Genomic DNA, 23089 nt, shown 5'->3' on the forward strand with positions numbered 1-23089 from the left:
ACAACTTTACCTTTTTTACAACCTGATGGTGGCCTGTGAGGGGATAACTTTGAAATAACCTAAATGTCATCAAGAAAAAAAAAAATGCTATCTCTCCCCCCCTCAAGGAAATCATTAACGAAATGAAACGAGAATCTTGTCTTGGCCGGCGAAGTCGTGTTTTTCAAGACAAAGCAGCGAGTCTGTGTTGTCAAGAGTTGAAGCCACTCGCTTCCTCAGATCACATTACTGTTTAATACTGTAGTCTGTCTTGGAGTCCTGCCTCCTATGTGATCTAATATAAAGCACCCTGGTATACCATATTAACTTTTTGCTCCATTTCGGAATTACAACCTTCACTGCTCCCTGGCCGAGCCCAGAGGCCTTCATCTTAAAAACCCTTTTGATTTGCATTGTGTCATCAAAGCACTTCATTGCGAGGGTTTCATTTGTAGCCGTTAGCTTTTCTTGTCGAACTGCTTCTAGTCTTTGCTCGGCTCCTTTTTGATTTGTACCTTTTTTTGAGGGATGTTCTTGCAGCGGCCAAACTGTGGCTGTAAATCATTGAAGGCGTAGTATTCTGTGTATCAGCTTCAAGTAAATAATTTATTGGCACTCCCTGCTGTTTGTCACTGTCCTACCGCGGTCTCAGTGTCTGTGATGAGAAGTGGGATCCAGTAGGTGTCCCACATCATGCATCTGCAAAAAAAAAAAATTTGAAGGAGGGTTCGGGAGGATTAAACTTTTACACCCACTCTCTCACAAAAAGAGTGTTAAATCTGTTATTGGAGCCAAAAGATGATTTGAAAGAATTCAAACCATTTCAGAAAGAAATTTCCCAGCCGTGTTAGAGAGAAAAGGGAGAAATAAGATAATGTGATTCATGGAATTATTAACGTATAACACCACACAGTTTGCCTCCAGGAAGAAGTCACACCAGTGGTTTGATCAGACTCTGAGATGTACTGAAGCAGCCTTTAAACAAAGCCCCACAGGTACAGCAGATCACAGAGGAAAAAGCAATTTTCTCCTCTCGCGGCAGACACCAGAGAACTTCCGCAATGCAAACCGCACGATGCAATGTAGAGCGGGATTTTTGTGGAAAAAAATGAAAAAGAAGGAATCATAGCTGAAATATAATTGCATTTCTTTGTCATAGGTACTGTGGGTGAATTGCAGCGGGACTTTAAATATGAAGTTCAGAGGAAACAGCGATCACTTATATTTCGTGTGGCGCTGTGGAGGATTTTTCAAAGAAATTGGCATGTTTGAGTTCACTGGGAGGACAGGTAGTATTTTACCAAAATGAGATGCAGTAAAGGCTTGGCAGTTCAGAGCCCTTCATGTGCCACGTTACAGGACATAATCATCCATTCTGCGAGATCACGGGCGTCCGCGGCGCCGCGCAAAATGAAAATTAGACCCGTTTCATTAATTATCCGGACATAATGTTAACTGCAGCGGTTAGACGACCACCAAAAACAAAATGAAAGACTAAAAAAACCCGAAATGAACGGAAAACATTTCATCTGTAAACTCAGCCCGGCTCATTTTGTATAATGGAGCGTACGAGCGAGGTCATTTAATATTCCGGAGCTCACTCTATGGGAAGGGCGGGCTACTATTCTTATCTCCGTCCTGATAGATATGCATGAAGATATAGTGCACCCTACACGGTTGAAATGGCTCCCTTATAATTAAGCAGTCACCGGTGATATATGACCATCAGTGTGGTGGGTCATCGAGGCAGTTGTGGCTCGTGTGGAATGGGCGGGGGGGGCTACAGAAATTAATTTTCACCGTGCCACTGCTGGTGAAGACACCCTCAATTATTTAATTTAAGTCGCAGCGAGTTACATTTTAATTGCCCGGAGCTTTAATTCTTTTCGTCACCTTTTTGGTTTCAGCAATTTTACACACGCATGTTACTGAATAACACAATCATGGGCTAATTATAATTACTGTTGGCTAGCAGCTTAGGAGACAGACTGACATGAAGCTTCCAGAGTGGAAAGAAATAATGAAAAGGTGATTTGCTGAAGGAGCTCATTATTCCCCTGTGCATTTAATAAAGCTCTTTTACATCAGCTCAGTGTGTATCACTTAAATGACTCAAACATCACATGGAAAGGTTTAAGTGGTATATCATGTCTCCAGCTCAGTGTGCTCAGTTTTTCATCTCCAGCATGTACGCCTCCAAAGAAAAAACTTAGTAACAACTCAAATTGGATGTTGAGAATATTTTTAACGCCCTTTTATTCCAGGGTTACTGATCAATGCTGTATTGCTCTTATCAGATCCACTAGAATTCTATATTATCACCACAGTATATCAACCTTGTTTTGGATCATAGTAGCTTTGTCCCTTTTATGACTGAATGCACTGTATGTACAATCAAACACGTTCTCAAATTATAAAGTATTACTTGACTATAGTCTTAAATATGTTTCCTTCTCTACACGACCTCCATCTCATCCCCAATCAGACTGGACCTCACAAATCATTGTGTTGTGATACCGGACTCTGATTTTTATATTTTGTATAATTACTTTGTATCCTGGATCTAACTGTTCACCATTAACTGTATATAAAAAATGGACGACATGACCGTGCACTTAAAGTGAAGCCAAAGTGTTTGGATCGCCCCCTGGTGGCTGACTAGGAATTGGTCATAAACCCTGCCTCCTCCATGTTATTGAATGCGACAAGGACCAAATAAAAGGTCAAATCTAGGTGAGATAAAATATGGTCAAAGAATATTTCTCTCATTTCCTGTACGTTTATTTAAATTTGTTATTTGACAGCTGAGCCTGATTATATCAAGACCTTGATACTTCAGCTCGACAACATAATTCTAGGTCCAAATGATGCCAACACTCCCTAAATTGAGGATCTTTTAGCTTCATCTATACAATGAGAGGAGGAGGAGAAGGGTAGTCCATCTTTATGTCCAGTCTACATTGTTAATTTACAAAATAAAAGCTGCAGGTATAACCTTCAATGTTGTGGCAACCAACAGTCTAACCATACACCTCTGTTACAGGTGTTTGTTGATTGTTGATCTTCCTGTCAAGTGATGATAGCAACTGTAACGCAGTGGTTTAGTCAAAATGTTCTACAATCATGCACATAGTACTTTTGGCCACTTCCCTTCTATAATTGTCTTCCTCTAATTGGGAGCAGCTCCACAGGCTGTAAGAAGTGTGTCCCCTGGAAATTACTTTCACAACTGAACTGAGCTTTCCTAGTTACATTGTTGTGGCAGCACACTCAGTGCCTGGCTTCTTTTTTGTATTGATTAAAACCTTGCAGTTTTGGGTTATGTTAAGACAACAAAGACACTCTGGTTAAATTAATTTTGATGGGTTACATTTCTCGATTTATGTATTTAGTATTAAACAGATTAGTGCCGAACCTTCAGAAAGTACTTTGCCTTTGTTTGCCTTGACATATCCATTAAACTGCACATGGGTCATGAGAAACACAAATTCTTTCCACTGTATGTTTTACAGAAACTGCTGGATTTACTTAAATAATCTGAAAGGTGAAAATACATTTTAGATTAAATGTGTTTATTTATGGTATCAACACTTTGGGGACTTGCTTAATCCATCAATTAACAACCTATCCTCATTATGTCATTGCAAAATTGTCTGCTCCTGCTCACCTTCATAAGGAATGAGCCGTCCATTTTTGTGTGCGGTTGCCATTTAGCTTTACTGTGGACGAGCAGTGGAACCAAAACAATGAAAGTGCCGTATCAGATGATAATTCTCTGTGGGTTCAAGTGAGTCATTGATCGTGGACATTTGGAGGGAAAAGCATCAGTAACACTTAACTGGGCAGTCTGGGCTCCGAGAAAAGACAATATTATCTGAAAGCAAATGTCAGTGATCTGATTGTGTATATCTGGATTGCATTCTAAAAGATTAATGTGGTTTGTTTGAGTAATACAGAGTGGAAAGTTTAAAAATGTTGTTATTTGTCCAGTCACCCTTGAAATTATAATGAGCCCTGGCAAGTGTAAGAGCACAACACACTGTTAACTTGAGTTTGGATTTAATTTGGTCTTTGAGCATATTCTATTTTTAAATATAATTCTCTAAATCAGCCATATTTTTTTTTCCAGTAATCACTTTATCATTGTAATATCTTTAACTTCCTTAGTCTGAGTCGGTGTTAAAGTTTTTCTTTTCAATCCAGTTGCTCCTGCATTACTTTGCAGCAGTAACATCAATAATATTATGATCTAAATATAGTTGTGCTGCACTGGGGAAACTCTTTGATTCCCCAGTAAGCTTGACATCCAGCTTTCTGCTCGTATCTGCTCCAGCCAAACATTAAATGTCACCTCAATGGAGATTTATTCATTGGACTGTGTTGGACTGCACCTCCTTAGATACAGAGACCTGGTTTTCCTTTACTTTCAATGAAGAAAACAAATCAAGGGACAACAACATTTTTGGTTGTGAATGTTTTTAGCAATTACTCCAGAAAGAAGAAATGGAGTATCAACTGGAGCGACATTCATTTATTTTACTTCATTATGTATGAAAAATATTTATATTTAAGGCATTTTAGTGCTTTATATTTTCTATTTACATTTGTAAGTTGCAAAATAAAATTGATATATATATTTAGTTAAATTACACTAAAATATCATTGAATTTCAGTGTAAATTGGCCCAAATTGCAGTTATTATTTTGTTCTATTTATAAAAAATAATTTAAAACGTTAGTTATGTGTAAGAAGTAAAATTCATTGAACAAATTAAATAAAAATAAGTTAAATTAGAAGATTATTTCTTTCTAAATATTCAACTGTTTTTTTGGGAGCACTCTTGTCAACTACAAATTGAATTTTACATTCCCATTTATGTTGATGAGTTGAATAATACCCTCAAAATACAATACATGATTATTGCCGCTGAGACATTTCACTGCCGAACTGAACAGTGCAGGATTTGAACTCTTGATCCCCGGTGAAAGAAACCTGTGATTTACGAGCTGACCCAGACTTAAAGTGATGATGTGTCTCAAGTCTAAAACACTTATGACACTTATCATTTGACCGCCCCCCCTCCTGCAGCACAGCAGTCAATCTATGTCGAGTACGGGGTATGTCTGCTCCTGAATTCAGGTGTTATTTCACTTTATTCTTCACCTGAAGAGAACATTTGCACCTGGAGAAATATCATCTCTATAGAATCTGGAGTGTAGGTCGTAGCAGCCCGGATCCCACAGCTTACCGTGTCGCACCGTGTGGCCGTAATATGTTGGTTAAATCAATTCAAAAGTTAATTTGCAAAGAGCCCTTTTGAATGAGATGCACTTGCCTGAAAACGGTGAGTCGATTCAATATGTCTCTGTTCAGATAGACTTTTCTTAACTCAAATTCAATTATCTTCACAATCTTCTTCCTACTTGAGCTCAAGAGACGTTTTTTTTTTCTCCCTTGGAACCATGACTGAGCGAGTCACCTCCTTCACGGCTGCCAACACTAGACTAATGTGGAGCCCTGGGGCACTCGGCCTTGCTCATCACGTCAGGCAAAGACCCGGCGTTACTCCCCCCCCGTTCACTGACAGACTTTGCAAATAATGTACGAGTTGCAAGTATTTGGCTGGGCAGGCAGATCAGACGTATTGGCATTTAACCAATATGGCGTTGTGGCCTGGCAGACATGTAACTGTCAGAATCATCTCCGTCTACTCTGCAGTTGAGGTCTGCCAAGACACGTTTGCGGAGCCGCTCTCGAGTTCACGCTGCACTGAGGAGATGTTTTAATCGTAGGCAATCTCACATTATTTTCAGTCTCCACTACGCTGGTGAAAGTCGCCACGGGCAGCGGCCCAGAGCTCCCTCCTCTGATGATCATCTCGCCTTCTGTCCACAGGGCTTATTTGTTATTTTTAGAAGTCCTCTGCACCCTCTCTGACATTTGAGGTCTGCTGAAAGTCGTCGTCCTCCGTAATCTTTTATAAACTCATTCCAGCGGCTACTCTAGCTGTAATCTTTGTTCCTGCCGAAATGTTTCTGCTCAGTTCCGAGTGGGTTGCAAGAGGAACAGATCTTCAAGCTTCAATGAAATCATTTTTTGAAATGATGATAAAATTAAACTGGTAATTTGTTCATTGAATGCTGATGCTGATTGTCACACAACCAATTTCCCCAGCTACTCTGGAGACTGTCTGGAGCTTCTCAGGACGTCGGTGCATGTCTGAAAGCGGCTTACGTCTCGGTGACCACCACTCGCTTGAACAACTTGAATTTATTGTCACTCTCACATGAACTGTCGAATGCTTTCAGTTTTAATAAAGGCCTTATCTCCATATTCACTTCAAGCCATGCTGGTGGCGTTATATCACAATGCATGTAGAGTATTGAGCATTACACTAAACAATCCGTGGTTAATTACATACAAAACTTGGTAGTCACAGAGCGATGTGCCACCGCTCTCACCCCCATGGTCGTCATTATCGGCGATTCTCGACAGGCACAAATGTCCTCTCTCAATGCACCACATCTCTGCCCAACAGAGGATGTTCCTCCCATTAAAACCTCTTCAGGCATCTGGGTCTTTAATTTCTCCATTTATATTTTAAAGTATCACTATAGATTTGTAAGATGGAACCTTGCAGCTTTTCCAACCTCCAGGAAAAGCGTATTACTTCAACCTGCAATTTTGTGCTCACGTACAAACGGCAGTAAGTGTTCTCCTTGTTGTTCAGAATGGGGTCACATTGGGGTGACCCTTTCCTCATCCACTGGGACGTTCTAAATGTGCCTAGTTTCAAGAGCAGGCCTCTGTGTCCCTACATGTCCTCTCACCTGCACCTGTTTTACCTTAAGTGTCCTTGTACCTGCTAACACTGTGGTAATATCAAAACTGAATCCTCTAAGCTTAAACAAAGAGAACACAAATTTTGTATTTGTATTAGTACCAATTGACATGTGGTTTCTTTCAAAAAACTGTCTCCTCCATTAAAGTCATTTCCTGTACTTAAACACTTCCAGGGTCAGTTTTTAAAATGCAACTCCACAATTTTTCTTCTGCAGGAAAGTCAACATTTACTTCTTGCATTTTTGTATTTTTTGTGAAGTAAAAAATCTCCACAAAACAGCTATAACACAATATCTAAAGATGTATATCTCTATAGATATACATAGATACATATATATATAAACATATATAGAGATTGTTTTTTCACTTTGAATGATTTAAGTTGTTTAACTGACATCATACATGGTTCACAGATACCAAATATGAATACATTTTCTCTATTTTACTTGTTAAAATGCAAGTATTTATATGTAATACCACTTTTTTTTATAATTGAAATGAACTCACAATATAATTGTTTTTCGTTGACATTCCATTTCTGAGCAGCAACAATGACATCTTTTTGTTGTATCACATTTAAACTATTTTAATATCTACATATTTGTTCATCTACACACAGTGGTTCTGTGTTGGCAGATTGACAAGCAGCCTAGTGTAACTCCTGCCTGACGGGTGAAAACATGCTGACCGCTTTCCTACGGTCAAGATGCTCCATCTCATCAATTGCACTCTCCCCATTTGTCCATCACATCAACGACCTGCCTATTTGAACTCTCTTATCATTCTGAACCGGAGCCGCTATGGTGCCATAACATACTCAGGATTCATTCTATCCAACGTTCTCCTTATAACTCCAGATGTGCTGCACGGTTAGGTCATGATTGAATAATGTGCGTTCATCTTTCAGATTCATCATGTTACAGGAGATGTGATCTCTTGGGAATTTCAGAAAATGTGTCAGAAATAAATGATGATTCCTTGAGAAATACTTTATAATAAGGCCTGTTGTGAATAATTCAAATTATTGTTTTAAATAACAGAGAAGATAAATGAAGTGTTGTCAATTACTATGGTAAATGTCTGTGATCTCCCCATCTCAAGCAGGCATATTACACTGAGGAGAGTGAACAGGCACATTTATAAACTTCCTGCAATTGATATATATATATTACTAGGACACTCAGTGAAGCGTATACCTCTGCCAAGAGCCCCTCTCACAACGTAAAGACATTTCTTGGATCCAGTTTTTTGTCCTGATCTGTGCCAATGTGTGTTACGTTATAGCAGCTGAAAAAAGCCTACCCCCTCTTAATGAAACTATATTAAAATCCGCTATAGCCTGATTTCTATTTGGATTTACACTAAATTGCACAACCTCAGAGATATCATTCCACTAATTAAAAAGATTCATCCAGATCTATGCAAATTCTCTTGGAAATTGGTAAGAATGTCAAAAACGCCCACACCTCACAACATTAAGCCTCTGTTCGGATCTTCTGCAAATTTTATTGGATTTTTCTTGAACCATTTCCCATCCTTCCACCGAATTTCGTGGAAATCGTTTTGTTATTTTTAGTGTAATTTTGCTGAAAATGGAGGCTGAAACATAACCTCTTTTGCAGAGGTAATAACCCTTATTTGTAGCATTCATCATACATGAACCAATTTCTTAAGCACTTCTACTTTCAACGTGGTGTGTGCAGGTATTTCCCCCATCACTCCGAGCGAGGATATGAGGCCAGTGGCACACCTGGGGCAAAGGAAAAAAATAATTCTAATTTCCTCTAATTAGTCCTGAAGGAGGACAGGAACCACGCTGCAGACCACTATTCACAGTTCTCCTCTGCATGGAGTGACACCATATGTGTATAGGTCAACGTGTTCTTCATGTGCTCTGCTTGGCCCCGGTTCTGTCGCTTACCTGCGTCCACAGGGGAGGGAGCGGAACAAGCGGATCTCTTTCTTTTTTTTCCTGAAGCTTCCTGGCACAGTTCCGGCATGTTCTCATTCATCCTTGCTGTTCTACCAGATTTTAGCTGGACACTAAACACATGGTCAGGTGCTCTGGTGCTGCTTCAAGGACCGGGCTGCTGTCACAGAGGCTCACGTCCAGGCTTTGGTTCTGACACCAGAGTAGCAAAGAGAGCGGAATGTGTCCAGATTTGATGCAGCTATATTTTACAACCTGAATTCAATGTATGGAGGATGCATAGTGTGTCTGTTTTCAAGACCTTCTGTGCATCATGTTAAGCCTTTCACGCATATTCTAAAGCCATGTTGGTCAGGGTTAGGATAAGGCGTCAGTAGAGAAACAGAGTGTTATTCATGCATACAAACATATGTTCTGTCAGACCAGGCGGTATTCTGACACTCTACAAAATACAAACACATACAGTAAATATGTTCCCATTTACGGTGAGATTATTCCAGTTCTTTGTCCAAATGTCAGTGGGAGTTCACATTCCTTCGGCTGTTTGCATTTCATTTGGCGATAACCCAGCGCCCGTTGATTTACAGCCATCTGCATTTTAGATGCGCGGAATGTCATGGAACTGGTTTGTTACCCAGAATGCACAAATACATTCATTTACATTTTAGCAGGACACTTATTCATCTCCTGGGGGGGAGGGGGGGCTGCTCAGACATTGTCAGACTGGTTGTCAACCACTCTCCACTTTAATAGGGGACTATAAAAAGTAAGGCAGCTGCTGTATCTTCAATACTTCGACCACCTGCCTGGTTGTTACAGCCCACGTTTCTTTTTTTTCCTGCAGTCTTCTTTATATCACTGAGTGTGTTTGAGGATTTGCATGTTACACTTGCACCACCTGTAGTTGCGAGTTCCCCTGAATGTTATGTTAACATGGAACAAGTTATTGTTCTGGATGGGTTCCTCTGTGCAGTCTATTTTTTTGATAACCCCAAAATATACTATACTATGCTGGCCTACCACTATACTGTGGTGGGCCAGCCTTGGAAGTGGGACTCTTTTGATTTAAAAGGCTGTAACTACCCCATAACACTTAAAGGGATAGTTCACCCAGAAAAGAAACTTCACTCGTTATCTTCTCACCACAGGGCCGATGGAGGGGTGGGTGAAGTGTTTGAGTTCACAAACCAATTTTGGAGTTTCAGGGGTAAACCCTTAGGCTTAAAACACATTTTGTGGACTGAACCACTCCACCCATCAACCCATCAGCATAGGGGTGAGTAGATAATGAGCGAATTTTCATTTCTGGATGAACTCTCCTGCTGCTGGCGATCACTGATACCTGCTGGTGCTTGGCACCTGAACATTAAGCTAGTGCGAAAGAACCTCACACATTCAAGTGTCATTCATCATCTAGTCCTGCATTCTGAGAAAGAACCATGGACTGTGTGTGCAGACAAAGGGATATACACGACCTCCACAGTCAAGCTGACCCTCTTTCACACACACGTGGACAACACAAGCTGTCGTAACAGACCACTTGTTTGTCTGGCCGAGTGTCTTAACCGAAGCAAATTAGTTCTCTTCAGACTTCCGGTTGAAGTACAAGCAAAAGAGGGCTGATGCTATTTATAGTTTACCTTTGGAGAGACAAAACTCGGGTATGAGTGGCTGCATCCTTCCTACTTTGTCCCCCCCCCTTTCTCTTCTGCCCGTTCGCTCGCCTCCTCGCTGTCTCTTCTGTTGCCTGGGTAACAGTTACCGATAGAGACCAGGAGTTCGGGGAACAAAAGAACAGTCTGGTGCTTGAATAACATTTCGTGCATGCGCTCATGACTGATTGTGTGTGTGCATGCGTGTGCATGCTTGAGTGATATGACTGCGTAATGTCATCGCAAAGAGCCAGAGTGCATAATTGGCTCTGTGGAGAGGGCACACAGACTGCTTCTACAAACAGTTCAGCGTGAATTCCTCTTTTTCTTTCTCCTTTTTTTTAATTCTCAACAGATTGTGTGAGTGTGTGATTTCCACTGAAACTCAATTAATCAATATAGTCCTTAGGGAACATTGAAACTAACAAACAATAAGTAAGATAGTATTTAAACTGTTGATTTGAGCACCATTCAACAGTCGTATCATATATTTTGAAATAAGTGATTGTGATGAGTGCAAATTGAAACAAATACAATGTCATGGTTAAACACACGCACACTGAGTGTGATATTAACATTAAATGCGGACTGTCAACGTGATGATTATTAGTTTCGCTGGGAAGTTTGTTTTCATCTGCAATTTTTTTCATTAGTTTGTTAGCAGGATTACGCAAAAACTACCTATGGCAATTACAGTTTCTGGAGGGGTGGGGCATTAAAACACTCCTTAAATATTGAGTTCTCAGAATCATTCATGGAGCTTGATGGAAAATAAAACCAGGTATCTCTAGGGGACAGATATTTATGGGTGTATATAATTTGGTTTACCACGGTATTTCGATACCACAGTAAAAAAAAAGGATTTTTCTAAGTTTCCAAAAGTGCATTCTTTGGATGTTGTTAATGTCATATACGGTAGTTTAATGTGCTTAAGCATATACTGCGGTTATACGGTAGTTGCAGACGCATGTGAGTGACGTATGTGAGTGACGCATTGTTGTGAGACACGTTATGCATTAAAGCGAGCTCAGCATTGATTTACAGTTAATATGAATCAGAACTCACCTTGAATTCTTTAAAAAAATCCGGATGACGGTCTTTCAGGTGCTTTGCTAAATTGGAAGTATTACCTCCCTTGGTCTGAAGACCACGGTAACATCGCTTGCATAATGGCTTCTGCGGATTAATGATAACGCCAAGGTAATCTGCCTCAAACGCAAAGTACTTCCACACACGACTCTTTGTGCCTTTTTTATCAACAAGTTGAGGTGGGGCGAACGCTGCAGCTGCAGTTGCCATCTTGGTTTTCTAATTGTAAACATCGACTGGCGCAGCACCAATGCTAATGCTAAGTTGCTAACAGCTCCTGGCATCGACGCTCACGGTGCCTACGGTGCTTCAAAAAATGGGCATCGTCGGTGTTTTGTTATCTTAGGATCGAAAGGTATCGTAAGTATCGGTTCTCGTGACATCCCTAGTCAACATCATTATTTATCAATCCCATATATCGTTTTTATTTAATTAACTGTCTCTATGGGTTGTTCTTACCGAGTCGGGACTTGTCATTGTCGACGTGAGCAAATGTTCAATTGAGCCATTTCTCATGTTGCTGCATCACCTCAGAGATACTCACTGTTTGGAATTAGACCGTCCTCGCTGCATATCACAGTAACCTCTGTGAACTCAGAAGATAACGCCACCTAGCTCGGCCAAACTAACTACCCTGAGCCGGCAGATAAGCGTTTTAGTTTTTCTTCTTCTTCCCCACATCTCCTCATCTACTTCTGTATCTCACTATTGATTCATCCCAGTTCTTCCCACTCTTTTAATGGCCCCTTGAAGCACAGTGATTAAAGTCTTGGGGAAATTTCCCCATTAATGTATATTTGAGCGGCTTGTTTTCCCCTCCTCTAAGTGCTAATGACAGCAGATGTGTTTTGCTAGCAGCCATTAATGTCTCAAGCACCAATTGGGAACATCTGTGCTTTTTGAATTGGGCTTGGTGATGTTATTCTGATCTGTGGCATCTATTAGCATTTACAAATCAATCGCAATCAATACATATTTTTGATTTTTTCTACTGGAGGTATCTCTTATTCTTTTCCACTGATTGAAAGAGGTGAGGACACATTCCTGTGATATGAGGAGACCAGGAGGGAGACCAGGAGGGAGATCAGCAAGGGAGATGTGGAAAGGGGGAGTGTGAAGGTTAAATTTTGATTGCATCTGGCACAAATGGAAAAGACTACCTTCCCTTTCAGCTGCTGGTGCTCGCTGACAAGTCCTCTCTCGAACACTGTTGTGGTACCCACTCGGCCGACAGCTGCAGATACAAATAAAGGCCTCACTTCAAGATAAACGACAGGGAATATAACAAGGGCTGAGGCCCCAGCTGCCTCTGGTTGAAGGTACGCAGGCGCCAGTGAACGGCAACACATAAAAACACCTATAATCACAGATAGCTACGCTGCATCCGCCCGCTCTCAAGGCGAGGATATCTCTTCCTCGAGTGGTGAGCAAAGTCATTCCTATTACACTTTAAGTCATTTTTATTCTATATGTTGTTAAATACACCAGTATCGCCCGCGACGGCGTAGCAAAAAGAAAAATCCTTGTAAGCCCTGAAAAGCATTTTTTCTTTTTAAAATCTTGCCCTTCAAGCAAAAAGGGAAAACAAAATGACCGTGTCCACTGTTATTTTCCCCACATGCTGCTCTTTACAGGTATGCGCAATTGTCTGCACTTTGACGCCTGTATCTTTACAAAAGCAACAAAATAAAGAATTCCATTTGCTGCTCCTATTCTCTCCTCAGCCCTTTCCCCCCCAATCATAGTCACCCCAAGGGCCTCATTGTGCGGGCCCTCCTATTGCCTTGTTATCAACAGCTGTAGCGAGCCCTTATGACACAACTGCAAATATTGGCTTTACCTTCCTAATCGCAGTTCTTCCTCTGAAATGTCACAGGAGGAGGCCGTGTGTGCTGCGGTTGGCTTCCGCTTCCTCAGCGTGGAGATATCATTTATCTCATATGAAAAGCAAATGAAAGAGCCATAATGTAGTCTGGGCGGGTGGGGTGGCGCGAAGAAGAGGGGGGGGGGCATCGCAGCCTCTTCTTCTCCAGCAGCACTAATTTGCCACAGTAATGAGCAAGCGGTGGTGAATGAGCGGTGGCAATTATATTTGGTTACCATGCAAACAGTGAGCATCATGGGATGTCATTAAACAGAGAAATATATCCAAGCTCTATTACAATAGAAAGGGAGGGGGGGGGACGACAAATGGTAGCTATTATCTGAACGCAGAACCTTTCTTTTTACCAACATGTGTATAATTTTGAAATGCTAAAGTGTTTATCCTCTAGGAATGACCTCATTGGCGCATCCTCTCATCTTTTTTGATCTCCCCCACTATTCAGTTCCCTAATTTATTTATTTTTCTACCCTTCATGAGGCGTAATTACATCAAATAAAACTAATAGTGGGATTATGTACGGTCTGCCCTCTAATTGTTTTGTTTGTGAGGTGCAAAAAAAATACTCTGTCAAAGGCTTTTATTCATGACACGCAAAAAAAAAAAAGTCAAATAGCCTAATTTACCTTGAACCATATGCATTTGGAAAACAAACAGACGAGTGTGGACTGAAAACAGAGATAACGCTTTTCATTCACAGTGTCAGGCCGAAACTAATTTATCCATGACAATACTTTGAAATGCCCATTGGGCGGTATAATGAGAAATGTTTAACTGAATTACCCTGTAGATTTCAGTAAACACTGGTGTTCGCCCTCAGCCAAGCCGAGTGAGATGTAAAGCAGGGGTCCCGTTTGCTCTGTTATCCAACAGAACCAAAGTTAATTGCTGTAATTTTCTCAGAGCTCAGTGTGACTGTGGTTTTACAGAGTTTGGTAACGTGTCACTGTAAACTAAACGCCGGAGGGGATGAAGCATGGGGAGACCATTTTCTAGATAAGCTGTTTGAATTAGTTTCACCTTCCTGGCTAAATATAGGTGTTGTATGGTTTCAATTACAGCCAGTTGTAAGGGCTTGAAAGATGCAATGGAACAGTGAGCAGAGAAACAAGCAAATATATATTAGGTTTGATAATAAACTTCTTATGTGTTAAAATAAATGGAGGCGCATGTAACTATGCCTTCATGGAAACCTGTTTTCTAATTATAGATCTCATTATTTTATTATTAGTATTATATTTTGATTATAGCCCTAAGAAAATATTCCATTCAAATTCTTATTCACATGTTTGAGCGCATAGTCTGGTTGGGACTGACCTCAACATTACAGTCACTAAGCCATGCATTTTAAATAGTCAACAGGGAATGTGTCATGCGATTTAAGATGTGAATACTTGTCTTCATAAACTCCACATGTCTTTCTTTGATTGTTGCTTATTCAGAGTATGATTATTAATCATGTTAAGGCAATCAGAAATGGCTGTTTACATGGCAGGGTGTTATATTCTAATATCAGGATGGTGTTCATTTAAATTTACAAGTGGAGATTCGCTATTCCACAGTGACTATACGACAGAATATTTCATTATAAACAATCAGTCATAGAAGTTATAGTGTTTTTTGTTTGGCGTTAATAAATGTGGAAAATAATGCATTTTCTCTCAACACAAACTTTTTCAACGTAAAAAAAGAGTTTGCCTCGCAGGTGCTGCATATGTATAAAGGAGTCCCCCTTGCAGTAGTGAGGTGTCATTTATCTTTGTAATATATGGTAGCGAGGCAGACTTCATCCCTCAGAATAGGCCCCGAGCCTGGAAATCCTGAAACAGACTTATTGTTATGCTGGCAGAGAGAGGAGAGGAGTGGGAGTGGGGCGGCACGGGCTGAGGCTAGGAAAAAAAGGTTGGGAGAGAGGAATGGGGGGGTGGACTAGTGAGTCAGCCCTAATTTTCTGTCATGAATCACAAGGCCAAGACTCAAAATCTCTTTCTCCCTGTGTGTGCGATGGAGCATCGTGGCATGTAGAAAGGGGGAGGGCGGGGAGGCGGAGTAATGAGGGGATAGGACTCAAAGTGATGGGGACGGGGTTGGGAAGAGGATGACGGAAACGTGTATTAGTTCCCATGGCGAGAGGGACAAAATGGAAAGGTCGACCTGGCGGTTTCCACTTAAGCTGTGGGAGATTTTCATTCAGTTTTCAATCACAGTATAATCAGATTTTTATGATTAGGTACGGGCTTTTGGTCAGCGTAATTTCTCTGGTGATTTGCATAGGCTCGGCCGTAGAGCTTTTAAATGATTTTCGGTTACTTCAGAATAGATTATTTCCCCCATCATGAAACTTTACCTTTCCAATTGAGATGTAACACATATTCATCCAAATGTTTTCTGACAACATGTCCAATTTTACATAACACGTTTCAACGACTGAACAAACGCTGTCGAAACAAGAGACCACCGGGGGCGACGCAGGACCCTGGTGTCGTTTTTGGCAAAGAAAATAAAAAGTTGGACTCTGGCTCGCCTGTGTGTGTATCACATGTCCGAGACCCGACTTGTAGCACAGGTCCTCCATGTGCACGTGCAGGCAATGGACAGGCGCGGCCTCTCCAAGGTGAATTAGCGAGAGTGGGAAACATTAGCCAGAGAGCCAAGTCTTGTCATTCACGCTGCGACTTCTAGTTGGACAGAGGGAACGGAGAGCAGATGCTCGGGCACATGCCACTTTAACGTCCTGCTGGGAGGAGGACGAGGGGACAGACAAACAGAAGGGAGAGGAAAGGTAAGAGCGAGTGGGAGGTTGACAAATAAAAGATGGTGACAGCAAAAAAAGATGTGGAGAGAGAGAGAGAGGGGTTGCTGAGAGTCGTTCCGCCTTGAAGGTCTTTGCCTTGCACACAATGGAATGAAAACAAAAACATACACTTAGAAGTGTGTCTGTATACATTTTGTACTTGAAGGCAAAGCCAGGAATGCTTCTAGCGATGGCATCTGCTTTTTTTTTGCACATCACTCCTGCTCGTCCTCTCTGCGCTCCCCTACTCAAAAGCGACATTTGCCTCAAACAACACACCGAGGATCAGGTCTTGTAGCAACAGGATGGTGACTGGTGCTCGTGGAGCCACCGGTGCCGCTGTGCACAGATGGTGGCTAAACCACAGATGCATGTGTTGGATCTGTTGGCTCCGAGTCGTGTTGCTCCCCCACCGAGGGCGATCATAAGGGCGTCCGATTTTCTTCTTTTCCTCCTCCACATCTGAAGAGTCTTAGAGGAGCAACAGGGTGAAGAGCGGATCGATACGATTGATCCTCAAACTTCCCACCTGTCGAGGAGTTTGTTGCCGTGTGAGGGTTTTGATTGAGGAGCGCTTTCATCAATGAAGTCCTTGCAGTTTGTGTTCCCGTCTGAAATAGCAGCTTGCAAGAAAGAACATGTTTACTGAAACCTCAAACGGGAAAGAAGAAGAAAATACTCGGTAGAGTTGTGATTTTTATACTGTGATCAACAATATATACACAGTTTCTTTACACGATTTAAATAATTCATGAGTTAATTTGAAGTGAAACAGACAAATTAATGTTTGTGTCATCCCATAACACAATATGTGTTAGTTTCATGTATTAACGTGAAGTAAAAATATCCCGTTGTTCCTTATTAACCAGGGAATTGCCTGAATACAATCCAGATGCAATAATTACAATAGAGAATGATGATATGATGATGTTATTTACAACTAATGTTGCTTGTATTGAATTCATGCTGCTTCACATTTCTTACCTCCACCAAGGACGTTATGTTTTCATCTGTTTGTTTGTTTATGAGCAAGATACGCAAAAGCAACTGGACAGATAACATTGAAACTTATTCATTTTAGGATGAGGGTTTAGCAGATCGATGACATTTTTTAAATTTTATTTAACATTGCTAGAAAGAGTTTTTTTCAGCTTTTTTATTGATTTCAAAGAATAAATGTGAGGGACATGTTTAGGGTACTGACATCTATGTGTTTGAGCAATGAAATCCAAATAAAAATCCAAATCTTAGTGAATTTGAATGTGGTTTAAGGGATCTGTTGGGCCTCTTACGTGACTTCAAGAGGAGATATACAAGTGAAGGTCACATTATCTTCTGTATCCTATATTTTAAGAAAAATAAGCTTTTAAAAAAAGATGCAGACATTTTCTTTTGGTCTGCTATGGCTGCACTGCCACAATCAGAATGTACAAACCTCTGGTATTTTGAACATGATTACTGAATTACTTCTATTGAAAAAAAGTATATGAAACATATTGAACAACTCGGTCATTGGTACTGTATTCAACCTATAAAAGAAAAGGGCTAATAGTTATTTAAAAATGGATAAAATGGTACAAGCGAGCCTTGAAAAGGAACATAAAAAGAAAGAGGCAGCGTGAGCCTGAGCAGAAATGGGGGAAAAGAGATAATATGAGGGTAGGGAATAAAAGGAAAAACGGCAGGAACAGTATGGTGAATGTACAGGAGAGAGCTAATAGGAGAAGAGTATAAAGGTAGAAAAGTAAAAGCACCATGCAAAGTGGTTCAGGAGGGAAATGGGAGCATTATTGGGGGGGAAAATGGGAACGCAAAGTACAGAAAATTATCCCAGAGTGAAGTACACCCGTACTACAGAAAAGAGAGGAATTATGGGGATTCCAGCCACTTTCCTCCCTGTGAAGTCAATTAGGACTAAAGCAGCAGGGATTTGTTGGGTCTGAAGATGAACAGAAAAACCCATTTTCCCTCATGGCTACATCTGCCACTGTGAATTTATATGGCTGTTGTAGTGAAGAGTGGAAGAAAGATGTGATCAAACACGAAGGGGGAGCGGAGACGGAGGGACGCACTGTAATGGAGAGGGAGAGAGAGGGAGAAGAGAACAAAGAGCGAGAGCGGTGAAGAGTGCGGAGGAAAACACTGCGAGGCGACACGTGAGGGGACATTCGAGAGAAATGACTTAGGAGGAGGAAATGCACATGAAAGATAAACTCTTAGGGCCACTGATGTGGCAGAGACGGAGCTTAATTAACAGAGAATTGAAAAAGACAAAAGCTGACGTGTGGGGGCTTCTTAGCGGGAGTGATTGCACTTTGCAAAGTCTTGAGACGACTGTAATTGTACGTGCGAGTCTGCAGAGTTTACATTTAAATGTAAGGAGGGCAAGTAAGGTTTTAAGCATCAAATATAGCTTGAGAGAACAAGGTGTATTTCTGGAAATATCATGGATGCAGGAACAATTTCTTCTCTCACTTCCTGTCACAATAAACTGATGAGGTGAATAAGACGTCAAACTATTCCCTATGTTTTAGCTGCAAAAAAAAAGAAGCTGTAGTGTTAAACTGAGATTTCAACACTTTCATATTTTTCCTCTGCGTTTCCATCCATCACTGGTTTTCAGTGGCACTGCAGATCCGTGCGACGTCACCACGTAATCACTCTGCCGCTAAAATGAAAGATAAGCCTCCGCATGTGTTTGCTGTTCTTCAGGGGGAATTAATGTAGAAGTGGGGGGGCTGAGGGGAGGTTTTTGTGGGACTGCATTTCTGCAAAGCTGCCGTCCCACTGGAGATTAATGAACAAGTTTGTCCACGGTACTACTCCTCTCTGTGCCGCCTCTCCCCTCAGCATTGTTTGATTTATGGACACCCAGCAGTGCATGAGTTATAATTTGAAGGGGGTTTGTTTTTCCTCATGAAGATGGAATTTTAAATGCTGTGATGAATGACCCCTTGTGGTTTTTATTTATTATTCTGCCGTGATTCAGTTTGAGCGCACGCGTGTGTCTGCGTGCAGTCCCGGCGTTCACGCTCCCCTGGCGGAGGGCCGTGCGCGGGTTTCGTGCATGTGTGTGATTTTCGTGACTTTAAATATGTGCTTGCAGAAGTTGCCGACTCTGCGTTTTCTGCTTGACAGCCACAGATGCATCGCTCCTTGGTTGCCACGTCTTCTCCGAATCGAATGCCACGTCTCACCTATTGGACGCTGTTATGAAAAATCAAAGAATGAGTCATGCCTCCACTTTCTCTCCTCCGTTCTGTCCGGGCGCATGGATTCAGTTCATCATCCAGCCACAGCATGTGGCAGGGTGTTTGATGTTTCTGTTATGGTGACATATTGGATGAAATGGGAAGCTCCTGGCTGAATTTACAGGACAGAGAGGAAGAGCTTGGAAAGGACAGAAGGCAAAACGTGTGTGTGTGTATGTGTGTGTTTGTAAGTTTTTGTACAGCTATCTTTGTGAGGACCAGTTTGAGTCTAAAACCAATGGAGTGAGGACATTTTGGGAAAGTAAGGACCTTTTGGCCGGCCCTCACTTTGTGGACGACCCATTAATGGACTGCCTGCTGGTTAAGACTTGGTTTTAGGGTTTTGAATTAGGTTTAGGTGATGTTAAGGGTTAGGGTTAGGCATTTCATTTGGACGGTAAGGGGCCGGGGAATGCATTATGCAAGTGAGTGTCCTCACTTAGATAGCTGTACATTGTTGTGTGCGTGTGTTTGTGTGTGTTTTTATGTGTTACTGTAAAGAAAGAGGCAGCTCGATGCAGCACTGTCCCTTCTATTATCCGGGGAATGTGTGAGTGATGTCAAATTATAGTGCTTCATCTTTGGGGTCATTTTTTGAGTTTGCACGTCATGGTGTTGTTGCGTTAGATCACACAGTGCCGCTGGTATATCTTCCGTGCATGCCCTTATGTCTAAGTGAGTCCCGTATTCACATGCTGACCACGTGTGCGACTGCAGAAAGTGCACAAGGAGCAAACAAAGTGCTGATTATGAGCACTACAAAAATGTAATGCCCTGCACAGCAGTTTTATTGTGCATGGGTGTGTTTGCGTGTCCATATCCTTCCTACCTTCTAATTATTTGCTAAAGTCACCATTGTTACCCGGGTGCCCCGTTTCATTTATCTCTTCTCTTTTCCAGAAGAGTTTTAAAAACCTCATCACCTTTCTTTGTCTTTGTCTTTTTGAGCCTTGAGAAATCCACACAAGAAAAGGATGACTCATCATTCATAACACCGGTGCACGCTTGGATTATTTTGTGCATCAGACCGGTTAGTATTTATCTCACCTCTAGAGATTGTTTGACATATTGTTTGTTTCTGACTTCGCTCTGCAGTGTCTTGAGTTTGTCAAGTTATTGTTTCTCTTTTTAAATTTTTATTTGCGGCATTTTGTGACCAATTCACTTGTTCTGTAGTTTTGGCAGAAACCATTTGGTCTTTTGTTGCTTTAAGAACTCACACATTGAGGCGCTAATTGCCAGACCTCTTTAATAGCGAGCAAATGGTGCCAATCGTCATTCAGTCTCATATAATTGCCACTGGAGCAGTGATTGTAATTGTTCTTGTTGGAGGTAAAGCCCTCTTTGTATTATATTGCTGTATTGTCGTGCGCCATGTGAAATGTAGTGATTAACAATTAAGTGTGATTATCGGAGTTGTCCTCCAGCTCTTCCCTCATGCTGCCTTTCTATTTTTTTTGGATTTCTCCATCCAGGGAGGCCTCATCGCGCTCCTGCTCCTGATCCTCCTCTTCACCCTCGTGCTGTACACCCGCAACCGCTGGTGCAAGCGGCGCCGCATCCCCCAGAAGAGCGCCAGCACCGAGGCCACTCACGAGATCCACTACATCCCCTCCGTCCTGCTCGGGCCGCAGGGACGCGACAGCTACCGGGGCTCCCGGAGCGCTCACCAGCACGGCAGCTCCGTCATCGGCATGCCCATCCGCGAGACCCCCATCCTGGACGACTACGACTGCGACGAGGACGAGCAGGGAGGACACTCGCTGAACTCCACGCCCAACCAGCTCCACAACAAGCTGAGCGACGGGAAGCTGCAGGAGGACTACGGAGTGAACATTGGCATCGGGGGACACACCGACACCATGTGCAAGGAGGACGGGTTTAAGCATAATTTTGACAAACGAGGTGGGTTAATCATCTGAATTCATTTCCCTTCGGAAAACAATTTGTTTTGATGGAAATTCAAACACCATATGCATACAGTGGGGGTTAATTATACATATAGCAGTGAGATTAACTGCACAATGCTGGCTGTCTCTCTGTCATGCTTGAGCTGCATAAAAAACCCCAATAATTTGAGTTGTCAGAGAAAATCTGTTGTGCTCTGTGGTGGTTCTCCTGCTTCTGCATGCGTGAGTTGTACATCCGCCCGGGCGCTCGGTGCCAGCTCCCCAGATGGCCCAGCCTGGACAGTTCACTTTGGCTCTGCCCGGCCCCCCCGTGTTCTCGACTGCACAGCACGCCCTGCTTACATTTTTTGTCAGAAACGAGCAGCTTCGCATGACTCATGTCATCGCTCCACACTGATAACGATAAGAGTCCTGTTTTTCAGTGAGTCATCGGCGTCTAATGGACCGCTGAATATACTTTTATTAAGTGCGAACTTTTCTTCCATTTGAAGCCGCACTCTGTCCCACCCACTGCCTCTTCACCGCTGCCCGCTCAAACAGTAATGTAATGCTGTGCCGTGTAATTTAATGTAACATGTAAAGGTCAAGTGACCGGGGCCATTGGTCTAGGTGATTAGATGCTGAGAGAGTGTTAGTGGGCGCCCTGCTGAACCTTTTAAAAAAAAAACATAGTCTGTAGTCTCCTATTCAAGCAAGGGAGGGAAAAAAAAAGGATCGTACCAATATAAAACAAGCAAACCTTCAAATATGTCCTCGCTGAAGATTTGATTTTGTTGTGAGGCATAGAGGCGTTCGGTGGTATCATATCCTGTTGAACCCGGGGTGCTCTTCTGCAAAGTTGGACTTGAATAATTGACGGCTGCTGACTGGGTTGGAAGTTGCCCTGGTTATTCATGTCATAGTGAATTATGCATCAGGTTTGTGGAAAAGCCCTCATGCTCACATCGTATTTATCTCTCTAAATCACTGTATGTTCTCAAACTGTTTGTGGCTGCATGTGTATATTTCTAACTGAGAACAGATCAATGCTCTGATCAAGTTTCATTTTACAACGGCAACCTTAATACCACTTTGTCTTGAGTACATTGTTGATTTATGTTTTAGATGGTGATGCCTCAAGGACAACAACCTATACTTCTTCTTTTAGATGTTTTAAGCTGGGATGATATTTTCTCTACAGTCACCTGCGTATAAATCCAGATAAATTAAAAGCAGATGGCCGATGCATTTCTTTCTCTTCACACAGATTGTTTACCTGCTGGCAACCAAACTCTGCTCAGACGTGATTGGTCAAACTAGAAACAAAAAGCATAAGGTTTTCAACTCCGCCTACAGATTCTGCATATTCACATTCAGAATCTGTTTATAGAAATGACTTAGCCTCAGACCCCCAACTATAGCTGAAAACGACTCTAAAAAAAGCTAACTTTAATTGAATTTCACGAAACAGTCTTCCTCATTTACACTCTCTCTTGCTCACACCTTGGATTTTCTCACTCAGACATGCAAACAGATTCACTACAGGTACGAGCAGCATGAATAATCTCCACATTTTGTGCAACGGCCTGCCTTACGCTCACTGATCCTACGGGTAAACGATAATTTTGTTGTGTTTTAGCGAACCCACAATTAACGAAAATGTTTGATTTGTTGTCTTTCCATAATTATTTACAACATGACCAATATTGAATAGATCAGTGATGTGGAGAATCGTTCAAACACATTTCTAAAGTGGGGAAAATTTATAATGTATATACTG

At 41.7% G+C, this 23089-nt stretch overlaps 1 protein-coding gene across 1 annotated transcript in view; it reads left to right on the forward strand.

Annotated features, from left to right (window-relative positions):
• Positions 1 to 23089, forward strand: part of LOC133012294 (astrotactin-2-like) — a 243249-nt gene that overhangs the window by 46649 nt on the left and 173511 nt on the right. The window contains exon 3 of the mRNA XM_061080275.1: positions 20896 to 21325. Within this exon, the coding sequence (XP_060936258.1) occupies positions 20896 to 21325 (430 nt within the window). The remainder of the gene's footprint in view (positions 1 to 20895; positions 21326 to 23089) is intronic.

This window comes from Limanda limanda, chromosome 1, assembly GCF_963576545.1.
Source record: "Limanda limanda chromosome 1, fLimLim1.1, whole genome shotgun sequence".
Classification (NCBI taxonomy): Eukaryota; Metazoa; Chordata; class Actinopteri; order Pleuronectiformes; family Pleuronectidae; genus Limanda; species Limanda limanda.